At 41.2% G+C, this 16,355-nt stretch overlaps 1 protein-coding gene across 1 annotated transcript in view; it reads left to right on the forward strand.

Annotated features, from left to right (window-relative positions):
- Nucleotides 1–16,355, forward strand: part of AKAP12 (A-kinase anchoring protein 12) — an 85,998-nt gene that overhangs the window by 44,946 nt on the left and 24,697 nt on the right. Inside the window, exon 2 of the mRNA XM_069488208.1 lies at nucleotides 3,219–3,333. Coding sequence (XP_069344309.1) covers nucleotides 3,219–3,333 — 115 coding nt within the window. The remainder of the gene's footprint in view (nucleotides 1–3,218; nucleotides 3,334–16,355) is intronic.

The raw sequence follows: 16,355 nt of genomic DNA on the forward strand, positions 1-16,355 counted from the left end.
TTAACAAATTCACCAAAGAACTTGATACTCCTACTGCTTACTCGGCAAACGGGGTTCAAAGTAAGTCCTGAGCAGTCTCGGGGAGAAGAAAAGGGAACAGAGAAGTCTCGTAGTTTTTCTGCAATGCCTTGGCTATCACTTTGGCTATAATTAGTTGTTGTTCTTACAGAAATGAGAAGAAAACACTGTTGCTGGAAGCATTTGAGATTTTTTTTTTTTTTAAACTTGTTTAGTTGTAATGTGGTAGTACTTTACGGGAATAAACTCTGGCTGACCCATTCAAAGGATATAAGCTTGAAAACATGTAGGGTTTTGATTTGTTCAAAGAGGTGTTTATGTTTTCTGAACTACAAATTCAGTGGGGAAATAGGTGCAAAATCATCTGTAAATGAAAGGACAATAGTGGAAATGTCTGCATATGACAATGTGACTGGAAATGAAGTCCTGTTTTTCTCTGGAGTGGTTGGTCTGTCATGGGCTCTGAATGCTCACCCGAGACATCACCCGTGGGGTCAAAGCTTGGGTAAAATAGACTCAAAACTCAGTTTCAGTAATTTCACTGTCATAAATTGTCTACTACCAAAGTTAATTATGCATCAAGTGCTTTTCTAAAGTAGTGACAGTTAGCTTGTGGCCGCGGCAGCTGACTACCTTGTAATACTTACTATCACACTTGGGATAAAAGGAGGTCCAGCAGGTGACCTCAGTTTTTAATACTCCTTTTCTGTCATCTCTTCGCTCTGTGCCTGACGTTTCTAAAACAGTAGACGGAAGTTTGTGCCTGTGTCCTATAGAGCCTTCAGGTTTAGGGAGGCTCAATTTGGCTCCAGCTAAACATATCTTGGATTAGACAATTGACAAAGAATTAGTTAAGAATTTTTTTCAAGAATTATAGAAGCTCTATAGAACTTGAAACTCTATTGAACTTCAGAGTTCTGGTTTCTAAACAAGGAGCATAATTGATCAAAGTTTATTGCGTTGAAATTGAGATATTAGGATGACATTTTCATGTTCCCCGTTTGGTTTGCCCTATCGTGGTGTGTACGTCCACATTTTTTAGACTCATTGGGTTGCCCTGTAGCCCACTGTAAGATATGATTCCAGCTTTCCGACTTGGCTCTTCTCCACATTGTTAATCAAATCTTAGTCTAACCTGTGCACATAACCAATGATATTTATTTAAAATCCTCTGACATTTTTGCTGATGGTCTTTTTGGAGACAATCTCCTCACCCCCTGCTTTTGTCTTTAGGTTTCATTTAAAATTCCTATCTTTCATATTTTGGTAAGAGAAGACTTTAAGTGGAAATGTAATCTGAGTATTCTGTTTAATAAATGGACTCAGCATGGGCATTTTGCAGCCAGCTCTTCCATCTGTAGTGTAAGTGAAGTACGGTGGTATTATTGCAGGAGGAAACTCATGCAGTTGAAGGACAGCCTTGCTGGGAGCAGGGGACAGCCAGGTGCAATCAATTTAGCACAACTCAAAGCTTCTGGATTGACTGTCTCGACCCACTGTCCCTTTAGGACTCTGATCTAAGTCATTGGTTTGGCCAGAGTCTTCGGTTGGCCCGTAGCAGGACGGACTGCTGTCAAATGGAGCGTGTGCCTTGAGCTTCCTCTGTCACAGGCAGGCCTGGTACTGTGGCATACTCTTTAAGTCATTTTATACTGGTGTGAAGTAACAGGTCCTTCAAAACGTAGTACTGAGGCTGGATGAGGGGGCGGGGAACCCAACACGTGGTACCTGTCTTTATACTGGGGGTCTTCAACAGTTCACAGCGTTGTGGAAAAACCCTGGAAGTAGCTGGTGGTAAGACCTGTCCTTGGGCCCTGGGGACCCCCATTGTTGAGCTGTGGGACGTGTGGTAAGACACTGGCCTGCCCCGCTGCAATCAGTGTCCTTACCTATAACATGGAAATAACAGCTGCTGCCTAAGTGGGTTTTAATATAAACGGGCAATGTGTGCAAACTACAAAGCATTATCGAAATCTTTAGGTTCCTAATAGTTACAGCACCATTTTTATTTGGTTTAAAACGTTGAACTTATAGTCTCAGGATTAAAAAATGACTAAAGACATTACTACATGCCTGCTGTTTTTTGAAATTGATAACATCAATTGTGTAGGCCCTCCTTGGGGGAGGATTGCAAATGACCACTTTAGTAATATTTTTAAGGAAAAAACAATAACTCCAATGCGTATGTTACATATCGCTGGGCTCTCGGCACCCTGGCCCTGCACCCCAGGCCCTCTGACTTGCACCCCTTTCCTCACACAGCCCCTGCCCGTGGAACTCAAGTCTCAGCTTTACCCTCACTTCCTCAGAGACCCCCAGACACCCCAGCCCAGGTTTGGGCTCTGTTCATTGTCATTTGCTCTCTGTGTTCCTCCTTCATGACAGTTTCCATAGCTGCAGTTTAGTGATGATTTGTTTAAATGTCTTCCTTCTAATCTGAGGAGAACACATTGTCACTTGTGCGTTGCAGTCAAATAGCATGATCTGTACTAATCACAAGGAAACATTCTTCATTATTTTAGAGTAAAAAGTGTTTTTTTCAAGTCTGCCTTCCATAGTAGCTTGTAAGCTCAAACTGGTAGGGACCGCACCTGACTTGTTCATTGTTATACCTGAAATAGGCCTGGAAAGGTGAGTGTGTATATCCTACGTGGTGTTCAGATATATGAATGAATGAGTGGATCACTGAATTGTGCGCACACGTACCCAGATACAAGGCCTTTTGTAAGGTAGCTGGATAGTGCAGACGAATCCAAGACTTAGTATCCTGGCTGGGTGCGGTGTCGCACACCTGTAATCCTAGCACTCTAGAAGGTCAAGACGGGAGGATCACTTGAGGTCACGAGTTAGAGACCAGCAAGAGCAAGACCCTCTACTAAAAATAGAAAAATTAGCCAGTGCAGTGGTGCATGCTTGTAGTCCCAGCTACTTGGGAGGCTGAAGCAGGAGGATCCTTTGAACCCAACACTTGGAGGTTGCAGTGAGCTCTGATGACACCACTGCACTCGGGCTGGGACAACAGAGCAAGACTCTGTCTCAAAAAAAAAATAAATAAATAAATCTTAATATCTTTGTTATTATTGAACCTCTGTTTCTCTGTATTTTTCCTTTCAATGGTTTATATTGTGGAAGTTCATGTATTATGTCTAACTGGGTCGTGAGAACTGAAATTAAGTTTCCATGCTTTATTTTCCCCGTAGCTCCTACAGAAGAATGGTCAGCTGTCCGCCGTCAATGGCTTAACTGAGCCAGGAGAGCTCAGCCTCCAGGAGGAAGCCCTGAATGGCCAGGAGGAAGAAGTCGTTGTCCTAGATGGTAAGCCACCCTTCCAGCCTCTGGGAAGGATACCAGGTGCTGGACGACAAGTAGCTCTTGCAACAAATCTCACCAGAGAACCCACCAGAAAATATCCTGTCATACTGCCTGGTAGTGGGTGATGTGAACAGCAAAACCAATCAGTTGGTTACAGAAGGAAGTATTTATCTGACCATTTGCGTAGACCCTATACTTAGGTCTTGAAGTTACCTTTCTTCTTTCTTAGACATCCTTATCTGGAACTTAATAATAATTTTAAAACTATTATTGCTTTGTCTTAACTACTTGTCTGGTGTTGAATGTGAATTCTTTTTGGAAATACTGAAGTCATAGTTGCTTTAAAAGAGTATCTCTCTTCCGGTGTGGACTCTCTGATTAAAAAAGAAAAAAAGGATCTCTCACTCTGGAGAAAAGCCTGCTAGACTTGAACAAATTTTTCTGATAGGTGCGTTGCAAGGTGCACACCTCCCTCTGTCTAAACTACGATTGTTGCATTTTTACAGCTCTTGAGCCCAGAGCTCCTGGAAGGGTGGTTATTGGAGAGTGACTCTCACCACAGAATCAGCATTTGATTTTAGCCTCTCTGGGGTGGGGAACCATACTTTGGGGTCAGAATCGAGCATGGTAACCAGTAAGTCTCTTGTGAAAAGTCAAAGGCTACAGAATCTTTTGCTCTGAGTTCTTGTTTTACTGTTCCATGTAATCATAAATGAATGGATAATTAATACCACTTTCAAAGATGTATAAAATATGACGTGGCATACAGTAATTGGACTATCAGGTGCGGTATGAATAAGAGAGACAAATGAAGGGGAAAGTTCTGTGACAGGAGATTGGACTGCCTGGGTTAGATGAGATTCTTTGAACATGTGGAACCTGTTTCTCTTCTTGTTCGATGCCCCCACAGAGCTATTTCAAGCAGGGAGCTGCTTTTGAAGTTGGTGGGGATACTGGTCTGTATATAGCACCACAGGCACAATAAAAGTTAGAAATATACACAGTCTCACAGACAGAGTATTTGCATGACCTAATGTGAGGGTTTTAAATAATTTCCACCAAAATAATTGGCATGGACCCAACGCAAATTCCCAAGTCCAGTCCTTTGTCCTTCCCCTGTTAACTTTTGAATCAAATCAAGCAACAGCAGTTTGTGAGCTTACTGTGGCTGTCAGTAAGGTTAAGACAAGGCAAGTTGGCAATTACCTAATGAATTTTGCAAGAGATGAGAGCTGTTCAGAGTTCAGGTGAAGTAATGACTTGAGGTCCGAGGGGTGGGTGGGGTAAAATAGTGGGGTTGGGGGAGGTTGGATTCAGATATGACTAAATCCAACCAGCAAAAATGAGGAGAACTGTAACAGCCAACATTTCTTGTGCTTTTGCTATGGGGCCTGGAACTGTGCCCTTTGTGCCTTGTCACCTTTCATAGTCACAGTAATCCGTGAGGTAGGTAATATTGTTCCCAAGATTCAAATCTAGATCAGCAGATTCCAAAGCATGACTTCCTAACTACTGTGCTGTTACGGCACAGGGTGTGTCCAGAGGCTGGTTTGTTGGAACAGCGTAGTCCCAGCGAGGAGTTTTTATTGAAGGGTGTAGAATGAAAGCCCAGAAAGGCAAACTGGGGTTGGGTAATAGGGCCCTGAAAGCAGAGTGTAGTCTAGAAAGTATTTGGTGGACAATGTAAGATCATTGAAATATGCCCGCAGGGAAGTGCCAGGGTCTTCTTATCTGATTTAGCTGATTTGTAGGATGGATAAGAGGGAGGGATGGGGCAGGGACACACGTTAACAGATGCCTAAATTTCCATATAATCCCAAGTATCATGGAAATCCCTTTTAATCTAGTGGCATGTTTACTAGAGGTCTGTCTTCCTTTAGTCCAGATGTGATTTCCTTTACATCTCAGCCACGTGGGTAAGTAAGCACTGATTTTCGTAGAGAGCAATCCTGTCCCCACCCGGTATCTATTCCATTGTCTCCCAGGCTTCTGACCCTGGCCTTGGGGGTCTGAGTAAATACCAGATGCCTCATGCAGGAAGAGTGGTAATTAATATACTTTGTCCTTCAAAAGAACCTGAAAAGGCATTTTCCTCTAGAAAAGGAGGAGCTGGATTTTCTTCTGCATGGCCTTTGGCTTATTAGGGTTTCTAAGGCAACTTGGTAAAACTCGTTTTGTTTTTTTCTTTTTCTATTTTGTCTGCCTGGCAGACAATAATTAATAGCCTGGCAATGTACATACAGATGGAATCTTCATGTTAAATTATTAAACAGTATTTTTTCATGCTTTGCTTTTGACATCAATGATAGCTTATGGTTGGATTTTATGGTTCTTTCCAGAAATCAGAATTCTACGTGACAATTTACTGTAATATAAGTACAGGCATAATTTAGTATGTAAACGCTTAATTGTAGGATTTGGAGGATCTTGGTTTATTTATTTATTTATTTTATTTATTTTTATTTTTATTTATTTAAAGGGGCCTGGGGGGCTGGCCACCTGGCAGGCTGGGCCGAGCACCTGGGGCCAATTTCAGATTTAAAGCTTTTGCAAATTAGAACAACTTTGAAATATAAAAATGAAATTCAATCTTAGTATATGATTTTTTTTTCCCCCAAACAGTTGAGGAAAATTAATCACTAAATCAAAAAATTTAACATCTTATTTATTTTGATAATAGCACATTTGGTTGTGAAATAAAGAGGCTACAGAACTCATTGCCATATACAGGTAATCAAGTGATTGTCTCAGGTCCGGCCTTAAATACATTTGAATTTATCATTTACAAGGCAGTTATTTCTGTTTACTTTTGAGATTTGCCTTTCTACAGAATATATACAGCAAACGTGTATATTTGAAAGCATGTGAAAACCGTGTTTTCTCCATCCTTCACAGATCACATTTGTGTGTGTGAGCAAACAACTGTGTTCTCCTCGGTTTTTAGTTTTTGTTCACATACACTTTGTACTATTTGCACACCCAGAATTGAGGACTTTTACGCCTGCAGCAGTGGAGCAGCAAGCAGTTGGGTGTTCTGCCTTTGGCGTTGGCCACGGTGGGGCAACTGCTTTAAAAGTGTCAGCCAGTTGACCAGATGAACCAGGCTTTGTTACCCTAATCAGGGCAGGTTAGAGACACCGCTCCTGGTAAAACCACTACTTTTATACCTGCCTCAATCCTGGAGAACACTCCCTCGCCCTCAAGGAAAATAAAAATCCCAAACCCCCAAAATATTGTTGCTTAAAACAGAAATCTTTTGTCTTTCAGAGTAGTGGTCCCCAACCTTTTGGGTACCAGGGACCTGTTTCATGGAAGACAATTTTTCCGTGGACCCAGGGGTGGAGGTAGGGGGTGGTTTCAGGATGATTCAAGCGCATTAACATTTATTGTGCACTTTTTTCTATTATTATTACATTGTCACTTGCCACTCACTGATAGGGTTTTGGTACGAGTCTGCAAGCAACTGATTTATTATGGTCTCTGTGCAGTCAAACCTCTCTGCTAATGATAACCTGTATTTGCAGCTGCTGCCCAGCGCTAGCATCACTGCCTTAGCGCCACCTCAGATCATCAGGCGTTAGATTCTCATGGGGAGCTTGTAACCTAGATCCCTCGCATGCGCAGTTTACAGTAGGGTTCGTGCTCCTATGAGAATCTAATGCCCTGGCTGATCTGACAGGAGGCGGAGCTCAGGTGGTGATGTGAGCGATGGGGAGTGGCTGTAAATACAGATGAAGCTTCCTTCTCTCATCCTCTGCTCATGCTCACCTCCTGCTGTGTGGCCGGGTTCCTAACAGGCTGCAGAACACTATCAGTCCTTGGCCTGGAGGTTGGGGACTACAGTTTTATAGGGTGTATTTTTTATATTTCACAGGATTCCACTTTTCTACATCTGGATTTTTCCCCCCAGATACAGTAACAAATGTGACACTACGGAGAATTTCCTATGGAGACTTTTCTCATGGTGCTTAATGTCACTGTCTTTGCTTTTATTAAATTTGCCGTTTGAACCCGCCAGCTCCTGGCGTACGGTTCCTTTGGGATATGGAAGGGTCAGAGGTTACTGCCAAATAATCACGGGCCTCCCTGTGGGTCTCATTACCTTACAGGAAATCCATTCTGGAGTTAGAAGTGGTTCTTCCTCACTTTGAGCATTTAATAACTTTATCTGGAAAGTGGGTACCCCAAAACTTGCTCCGGGTGTGTATAAAAGGTGCCCCACCCCAATACTTGTTTTTCACCAAGAGGCTGATTTCTCTACACAGAAGAAATGTTTTTATGATTTGATTTCGTTTTCTATTTCAATTTGTGACGTAATTGGGATCTTGTTAGTATTTTCTTGAAGACATGCCTGTCGCCCACATCGCTACCCTCCATTTCTCCTTCATTTGTCTCCACATCAGCTGTTAATATCTGGCACTTGATGTCTGTCTCTTACCCTGCCTCTGCCGAAAGACAGGAATCGTGAGGCAGAGATTTCTTGGGGGGTGTCGTGGGGGTGGAGGGTGGCATGTGGGGAGGGGGGTTCTTTTGTGTTCTGTGCTGACTCTTCTGAGCCCGACCAGTAGCTGGAAGATTGTAAGTGTTCAACAAATATTTTAATAAATGAATACACAGTGTTAAGTGAGAGTTCACAATATTACATTTTAATCATAGGGGTGTGGAGGATCTGTTAGTTTTTGACTTTATATCAACTCATTTCCTGCGTGGTTAAATACCGCAGCTTTATAGATTTTTATCCAAGGCTCCCTTTCCTCTGCTGCACCAGCACTAACAAAGCCAGATCCTTTTCAGGACTGCACCATGCTGGGTTCTCACAGGTGCTTACTATTGGCTATCCAGGTGTTGCCTGGAAACGTGAAATCAGACCCTGACCCGCCTGTGATGAAGTGAGGGTTCCTAGGAATGCCATCAAATACGAGCGCTCAGCAGACAAAGAGAGGGGTCCCTTCACACGCACTTTGGTATTTCAAATACAATATTATTGCATGACATTTTCTCAAGCTGTATCCTGTTTTGTCATGTTTTGAAAACTGGAGGGAACACACACAAAACAGGCCTTGAACTTAGGTAAAAGTACTATGGTATGCAATTTCTGGGAACTGGTTTTAATTCATTCCCCTGCTCCGCAGCAATATGTTTAGTGTGGCTGCTCTGAAATTACTTATGTCATTGACAAATTTCTGGTGCACATATTCTACTGCTTTCATCCTTAAGTACAGATTTATTTTTTACTAATCAGCAGCCAAAGATGCTTTCCTCTGAACTATATTCAAGTCTGACAGTGTAGTGAACTTTTATTTTTCCTTTTAACTTAAAAAAAAAAAATGGGGTGGGCGGAGGGTGAGAAAATAGGAGAGAAAGATTCCTATTCATCCTCCCTCTCCTTTGCAAATCACTAACCACAGCTAAGATCGTTTTAATCACTGTTTTTCTGTGTGACTTTGATTTGAATGCATCTCTTTATCTCAGTGCAAGTCAATTTTCATCTGTAAAATGAGCATCCCACCCATGGCTGAAATTCTATGACCAAGATCAACATTACTAGTTATATAGGTGCTCAAAACCAAGTAGTGGATTAGCCATTGAAGGCATCCAAGCAACCTTGGGCAGGCAGGAATCTACTTGGTAGTTTTATTATGCCTTTTTGTAAAAATACTTTTATAGTTTTTCTTGTAATCTGATCTTAACAGCCATTTTCTAGATTTGATGTTTTACTTTAATTGAACAAAAAGTTCAGGGGAGGAATTTTATTCAAGAATATCTCAAGACATAAATTAGCTATGAAAGAATAAGGCAAATACCTCCATAAACGTGGCCACCAGGTATCTTTCCTCTCTCCTGTGTATGTTCTGCTGAGTTCCTGGAAGGTCAGGACTATGTAATACGGATTGGCTGTAGCCCAGGATGGGTGAAAGATATTGGTAAATGCTGCAGTTACTTGCCCTGTAGTCAGTGTTAGAGATCTTATCTCCACGTCTCTGCATTTGAGGGTTTTCAGGTCCACCCTCAAATAGGGTGGATGTTCTGGTCCACTGAGGAGGAGGACAGAGAAGTCAGCCTGTATTTATCCACATAACACCCCAAGATTTAGGCCTTTCCCCTTGAAGAAACTGAGGTTGTCCCTGAGGAATGATTCTCTAATTGTGACTAAGCCACTAATGGACACATGCAATTATTTTAACCACTTTCTTAGTCCATTTGGGCTGCTGTAACAAAGTACTGTAGACCGGGTAATTTGTAAACAACAGAAATTTATTTCTCTCAGTTCTGGAGGCTGGGAAGACCAAGATCAAGGTGTTGGCAAGTGTGGTCTGAGGCCTCTGTCCTTGGCCGGCAGATGGCAGCTTTCTCTGTGTGTCCTCATATGGTCTTTCCTCTGCGTGTGCATCTCTGTGTCTGGGTGTCCAATTTTCCTCTTCTCATTAGGGCCTTCTCTAATGGCCTCATTTTAATGTAAACACCGCTTCAAAGGCCCTGTCTCCTAAGTACCTCCATTCTGAGGTGCTGGGGTTTAGGCCTTCAACGTAGGAATTTGGGGGGACACAATTGTGCCCGTAACACCACCTCCATGATTGACCAATTGGAAAGTCCAGATCTGGGACTGAGAAGCCTTAGTAGAAGGGAACCGTGAGGCTGTCTGAACCAGGCGCCTGCCCCCGTGCAAGAGGTGCTTCTGCTGAAACACTGGAAGGTTTGGGGAGTTTTCTCCATATAAGGAAGCCATTTATTCCAGTGGAGCTAAAATATGCCTCCCTCCAACTGCTCTCCTGTGTTCTCGGTGCTGCCTTCTGGAACTACACAGAATAAACTCACCTCCTTTTCCCACAGGGCAGCCCTCTAAGTATTTGAAAACATTTATCATGTCTTTCCTTTAATCTTCTCTTCTCTAGGCAAAACATCTCCAGAGAAAATAACCTGTCTCACATTAAAAGAAAAACTCCAGGGCTTATATATATTTCAGATAGGAATGTGCTCGCTGGAACCTAGCCAAACATAACTGGGTTTGAATTTCAATATTCCCAATTTTTAAGTTTATTTCTCAAACTCTTTAAAACATGAGAACAACTTAGTTTGTTTTAAGCCAACTATTATGTACTGAAAGAATTGATTGGAGGAGATGAATAATTTTTTTAATCTTTTATTTATTTATTTATTTATTTTAGCGATAGCGTCTTGCTCTGTTGCCCAGGCTGGAGTGCAGTGGTGTGATCACAGCCCACTGTAGCCTCAAACTCCTGGACTCAAGGGATCCTCCCGCCTCCTGAGTAGCTGGGTCTGTAGGCACTTGCCACCATGCCCCACTAATATTTTAAAAATTTTCTTAGAAATGAGGCCTTGCTATGTTACCCAGGCTAGTCTTGAACTCCTGGCCCTAATCAGTCTTCCCTCTTTGGTCTCCCAAAGCGCTGGGATTGTAGGTGTGAGCCACCACACGTGGCCAAGAAGAATAACTGATACTGAAGTATGTGACTGATTGTGTAAATGAGTCCCCTTTATAAACTGAAGATGTTACTAATGAGCTAAAGCCACATAGAGTGAAGAAAATATCAATATATGTTGATATCGATTTCTGACCCTGAAATTACCAGTCACCCTTTTGGTACTTCACTCAACACAATCATTAGCACACAGCTTTACACATGCAGTATGTAGAGATTAAAGAGAATTCCCACTTTCCAAATAATTGTTAGTTGTAAATAAAGTGAAAGATTTATAATCTCCATCCGAATAGTCTCGTAAAAGAGCCAGGGTTTGTGGACCCTTGGCAATTAATGTCAAGCTCTGTGGCCTCACGTGTAACCTCAGTGTTACAGACTGAATGTCTGTGTCCCTGATAAATTCATATGTGGAAATTCTCACCCTTAAGGTGATGGTATTTGGAGGTAGAGCCTTTGGGAAGTAATTAGGTCATGGGGAGGAGGACCCCCACCAGAAAGAACCCAAGCACACTGGCCTCCTGATCTCAGACTTCCAGCCTCCAGAACTGTGAGAAATAAATGTTAGCTGCTTACAAGCCACCCAGTCTATGGTATTTTATAGCAGCCTGAATGGAGTAAGACAATGAGCTTTTTATAAAAGTGCAATATTTTCTTTGTGCTTGTCAAAATCTTGGCCCTAAATATTCTCCTAGTGGAGTTAATTTCAGTTCAATATGTTCAAACACATTAGGATTCCACCAGTGTCATTTTTATAGATGTATTGCCAGTGGAATCTGATGCTCTTCTGATTAAGGGAACAGTCCTTTCGGTTTTCAATCTTATAAAGATTTTACAAGGAGGAATACCTATGTGGAATCCATTTCCATTCAACATGCTGGGTTCTCATGAGCTCTTTCTAGAAACTCGTATACTTCATTGCTGGGAAATTATTTTTTTTCCATTTCCCTTTTTCTTTGTTCTCTTTTTGAGATTACAGTCAACCCTCCGTATCTGTAGGTTCTGTATCTGTGGATTCAACCAACCTTGGATTAAAATACAGGTTAAATATCCCTAATCAAAAAAATCCAAAATCTAAAATGCCCCCAAATCTGAAACTTTTTGAGCGTTGACAGGATGCTTAAAGGAAGTACTTGTTGGATGCTCAACTGGTAAGCATAATGCGAATATTTCAGAATCTGAAAAAATTCAAAATCTGAAACACTTCTGGTCATTTAGGATGGGGAATATTCAACCTGTAATTGGGAAAAAAAATTTCACAAAATTCCAAAAGGCAAAACTTGGCATGGCATTTGCCTCACACCAAGTACTATGTGGAATCCATTCAAATGATGTGATGTGTCGGCATCGTATTAAGTTGATTACTTCCAGCATAATAAGATATTTCTTTTGTTAGGATGCATTCCTGAGAAACTGATGATAAAGAGACATTCTTGCTCTTTACAGAATAAGATTTTTTTGCCCCTCCTTACCCCATGAGCCAATATTTTACCCTGTCGAGGGCAATATCACCCTCATTGAGAATGCATGATTTAAGGTAAGCATAATAGCATAATAGCTAATATTCTCCTTCTCGAATATACTCAGTGATGCTAGTGTAAACCTTTATTTGCACCTCAGAATAACACTAGTACTGGTGGTTTTATTCTCCCATCAGTTGAAATCCTGAGGCTTACGTGCTTTGCCTTGGTCAAACAGCTAACAGAAGAAGCAGATCTAGAAGCTAGCTTTTCAGACCTTGGAATCCTTTTTTAACTATACCAGAAACAAGAGGTGCATAGAATCGTAAGATGAATAGTGGATTTGAACCACATGGCACTCAGAAAAGAATTTGATTCCTCTTCCTATGAACCTGAATACATTTGTTAGTAGGAAAAGTTTTTTCTCATTTCATTATTTTTAAAGGATCACACTTTAATCTGTTTTCAGTTTGCTAATGGAGAGTTCCAGTGATTGGAGAGTTTAAGATCATGATTTTTTTTAAGAACATCTCACATTTTTGCTAGAAAATCAAAGGTATTGCTCTAAGCTTCACCCCTTGAGTTCAGGACTTCCTAGGCAGTGCTGGAATGTTGTGGACAATGTGTGGCCAATGTGCTTGACTTTCAATCATAAAAGTAACTGAGGTTTGTTGTAGATTTGCACAATGTAGAAAAATATTGAGACAGAAATTGCCTATAATTCCCTCACGGTTGGTCTTTATTATTTTTCTTTTCTGGGCTCTTTACATGTTGTTTTTTCCACATATTCCACTGAAAAAAGTGGATATACTATTTCCATACTATTTGGACACTTAGGTTCCTTAAATGTTATACATTTCAAGCAGTAAACATGTATCTCGTACATGAATCTATACTTCTCATTTGTTATGTTTCATAGAAATAGAATTGCCAAGTCAAAGAAATAAATGTATGTGCATTCAATAAGGGGAGAAATAATATTTATTTTATATCACTTTTATTGTTTGAATTAAGTTTTTAATGTTTATTTTCTCCTTGCTTTTTAAGTGGTTTTTAAATCTCCTCTTGGCATTTCTATTGTATCATAACAGTTCCTTTGAGGAACTATTCTTCAGATTATTTGTCTTGGATTTTGAATCGAAATAACCATATCTATACAAACATGTCCAATTCAGCTGGACCATGAAATTCAATTAGCTGGTATTTGTCTGTGTTCATAGCATGGGGCAGAGACCTGAAAGTAAGCTGAGCCCAGGAGAGCCTGCCTGTCCTGTATCTCACTTGCTGATGTCATTTAGATTCAGGGTCTCTTCTTGTTTTATAGTTACCCAGTTTGATGCAGTTTTTTTTTTTTAACTTTAAACTCTTTTATTTGATTTCATTTGTTATTTTTTCTTTCTTAGCTCCAGTGTGCAAAGAGCTTCAAGAGGGGCAGTTTTTAATTCAACTTTAAATTGTCTTGGAGCATTTTAAAAGAATAATAACGGCATAGATTCTCCCTTAGATCTGTCCTCTTTCAGTACGAAGAAAAGAGACCCTACTGGTTTTTGGTTTATTTTCCTCAAAGTGTAACGCCAGGTTGAAGAGAAAATGAGAGAAGAAGAGACCAGGGAGGGTTGGAGTTGATGTGTAAGTCTAATCAGTTCCCTGATTCTCATATTTGGGTTAAATACTTAAGGGTCCTTGGAGGAAGTTAATGAACCTAATATTGATGCTAATTCTGGTGTATTGGTCCCTGGCCCCTCCCTTTCAGGAAAGAGAAAGGAAAACAGTCATGTTCATTGCAGTCACTTGTCCGCTGGTTCTGGCCTCTAAGCTGCCAGCACGCAAGGCCCCTCCAGTTCTCTTCTAAGTCCCGCTTTGGGACACGTCACACTGTGGCCACTGCTTCCATTTTTTAAGCCTCTCCACATTTGGCTTCTGATGCCGCCTTTTCCTCGACTGCCTCTAACCTGTGTCCAGTCTCAAGGTTCTTTTCCAGACGCCTCTTCCTTAGGGCTCTAGCCCATTCTTATTTGATGGACATTGTCCCATTTGGTGACCTCACAGATTCGCATTGCATCTTCCAGCCATTGGGCCCTGGATCTTCTGACTCCTTCCTTACCTTGGTCACTTCTGCTTCCATCTGTCCCATTTTCTGAGTCTTCCTCCCTGTCATCACTGCCCAGGTGCCTTTTCTAAATCACAATTCAAATTCGGTGCCACGACCTCCTGCCTCTCAACCTCCAGTGGCTCTCTGTAGTCTTCAGAACAAAAACTAAGTTCTTTTTTTTTTTTTTTTTTTGAGACAGAGTCTCACTCTGTTGCCCAGGCTAGAGTGCCGTGGTGTCAGCCTAGCTCACAGCAACCTCAAACTCCTGGGCTCAAGTGATCCTCCTGCCTCAGCCTCCAAGTAGCTGGGACTACAGGCATGCGCCACCATGCCCGGCTAATTTTTTCTAGTCCAGCTAATTTCTATTTTTTTTTAGTAGAGATGGGGTCTCACACTTGCTCAGGCTGGTCTCGAGCTCCTGAGCTCAAACGATCCACCCGCCTCGGCCTCCCAGAGTGCTAGGATTACAGGCGTGAGCCACTGTGCCCAGCCCCTAAGTTCTTTTTTAAACAAACAAACCAACCAGCTTTATTGAGATATAATTCACATACTGTGCAGGTGACCCATTTAAGTATACAATTCAGTGGTTTTTAGTATATATACAGAGTGGTCCCGCCATCACCACAATTAATCAGGGAACATTTTTTTTTTCTTTGATAATCTTCTCTGTATTGTTCCAATTTTAGTATATGTGCTGCTGCAGCGAGCACTCAGGAAACACTTTTATCACCTCAGAAAGAAACCCTGTCTCTGTTAGCTGCCACTCCGTGTCTTCCTACCTCCCCAGCCTAGGTAACCATTCATCTACGTCATGTCTATAGATCTGCCTCTTCTGGACATTTCCTATAAATGGAATTAAAGTGTGTGCTCTTTTGTGACTAGCTTCTTTCACTTAAATTTTTTTTTCAGCATTCATCCATGTTATGGCATAATTTCAATTGCATAGCTAGATATACCAAATTACATTTATCTCTGCATGAGGTAATAGACATTTGGGTTGCTTCCACTTTTGGTGAATATGAATAATGCTGCTATGAACATTCATGGACAAGTTTTTGTGGGCATGTATGTCTTCATTTCTCTTGGGTAGATATCTAGGAAAATTGGTGAGTCATAAGTGGGAAATCTTATGTTTAACATTTTGAGGTACTACCAGCCTGTTTCCAAAGCAGCTGTAACATTTTACATTCCCATCAGCAATTTCTCCACTCCTGTTATTGTCTTTTTTTCCTTATTGTTTTTCTAACCAGACACATCAGCTTTATAGTTATCTTTTTTATTATAGTCATCCTAGTGGGTGTGAGGTGGTTTTGATTTGCATTTCCCTAATGGCTAATGATGTTGGACATCTTTTCATGTGCTCATTGGCCATTTGTGTGTTTTCTTTAGAGAAATGTTTACTCAGATTCTTTGCCAATTTTTTAAATTGGATTATTTGTTACAATGTTATAAACATGTCATTTGAAACCCTTCATAGTATAATATTTCCAGTCTCATTTCCAGTTATGTCTCTGGCTTTCTCCCCTCTTGCCTGCCCTGGCCTCCCCAAGTAGGCTCTGCTCTATAAGGAACTCGCTTTTTAAAAAAATATTTTTATTTTTAATTATCATGGGTACTACGTAATAGTTGTATATCTTTATAGCGTATGTGTGATGTTTTGGAACTCACTCTTGATTCCATAAATGTCCTGCTGTTCATGTCTTTGCTCATGCTGTTCCCTGCATGTGGACTGCCTTTCTCTGTGCCCCAGGTAGGGCTGTCCCTCCCAGCCTTTCAGAGGATAGTTCAAGTGCTATCTCAGAAGTGAGCCAAACCAGAGCATGCCCACCCCACCTCTGGGCCTGCCCACCACCCATGACTGAGTTCCCTCCAGCCAGGGACAATATCTCATTGTATCTTTGGGTATTTAGCATAATATTAATAAATACGAAGCAAGAATTTGGTAAATATTTGTTGAATGAACCATGCAGATTTGGGAAAACACTTTTTCTATTATCCACCTATTTATGATATGGTAAACATTTTCCGATAATT

This window comes from Eulemur rufifrons, chromosome 15, assembly GCF_041146395.1.
Source record: "Eulemur rufifrons isolate Redbay chromosome 15, OSU_ERuf_1, whole genome shotgun sequence".
In the NCBI taxonomy this organism is placed as follows: Eukaryota; Metazoa; Chordata; class Mammalia; order Primates; family Lemuridae; genus Eulemur; species Eulemur rufifrons.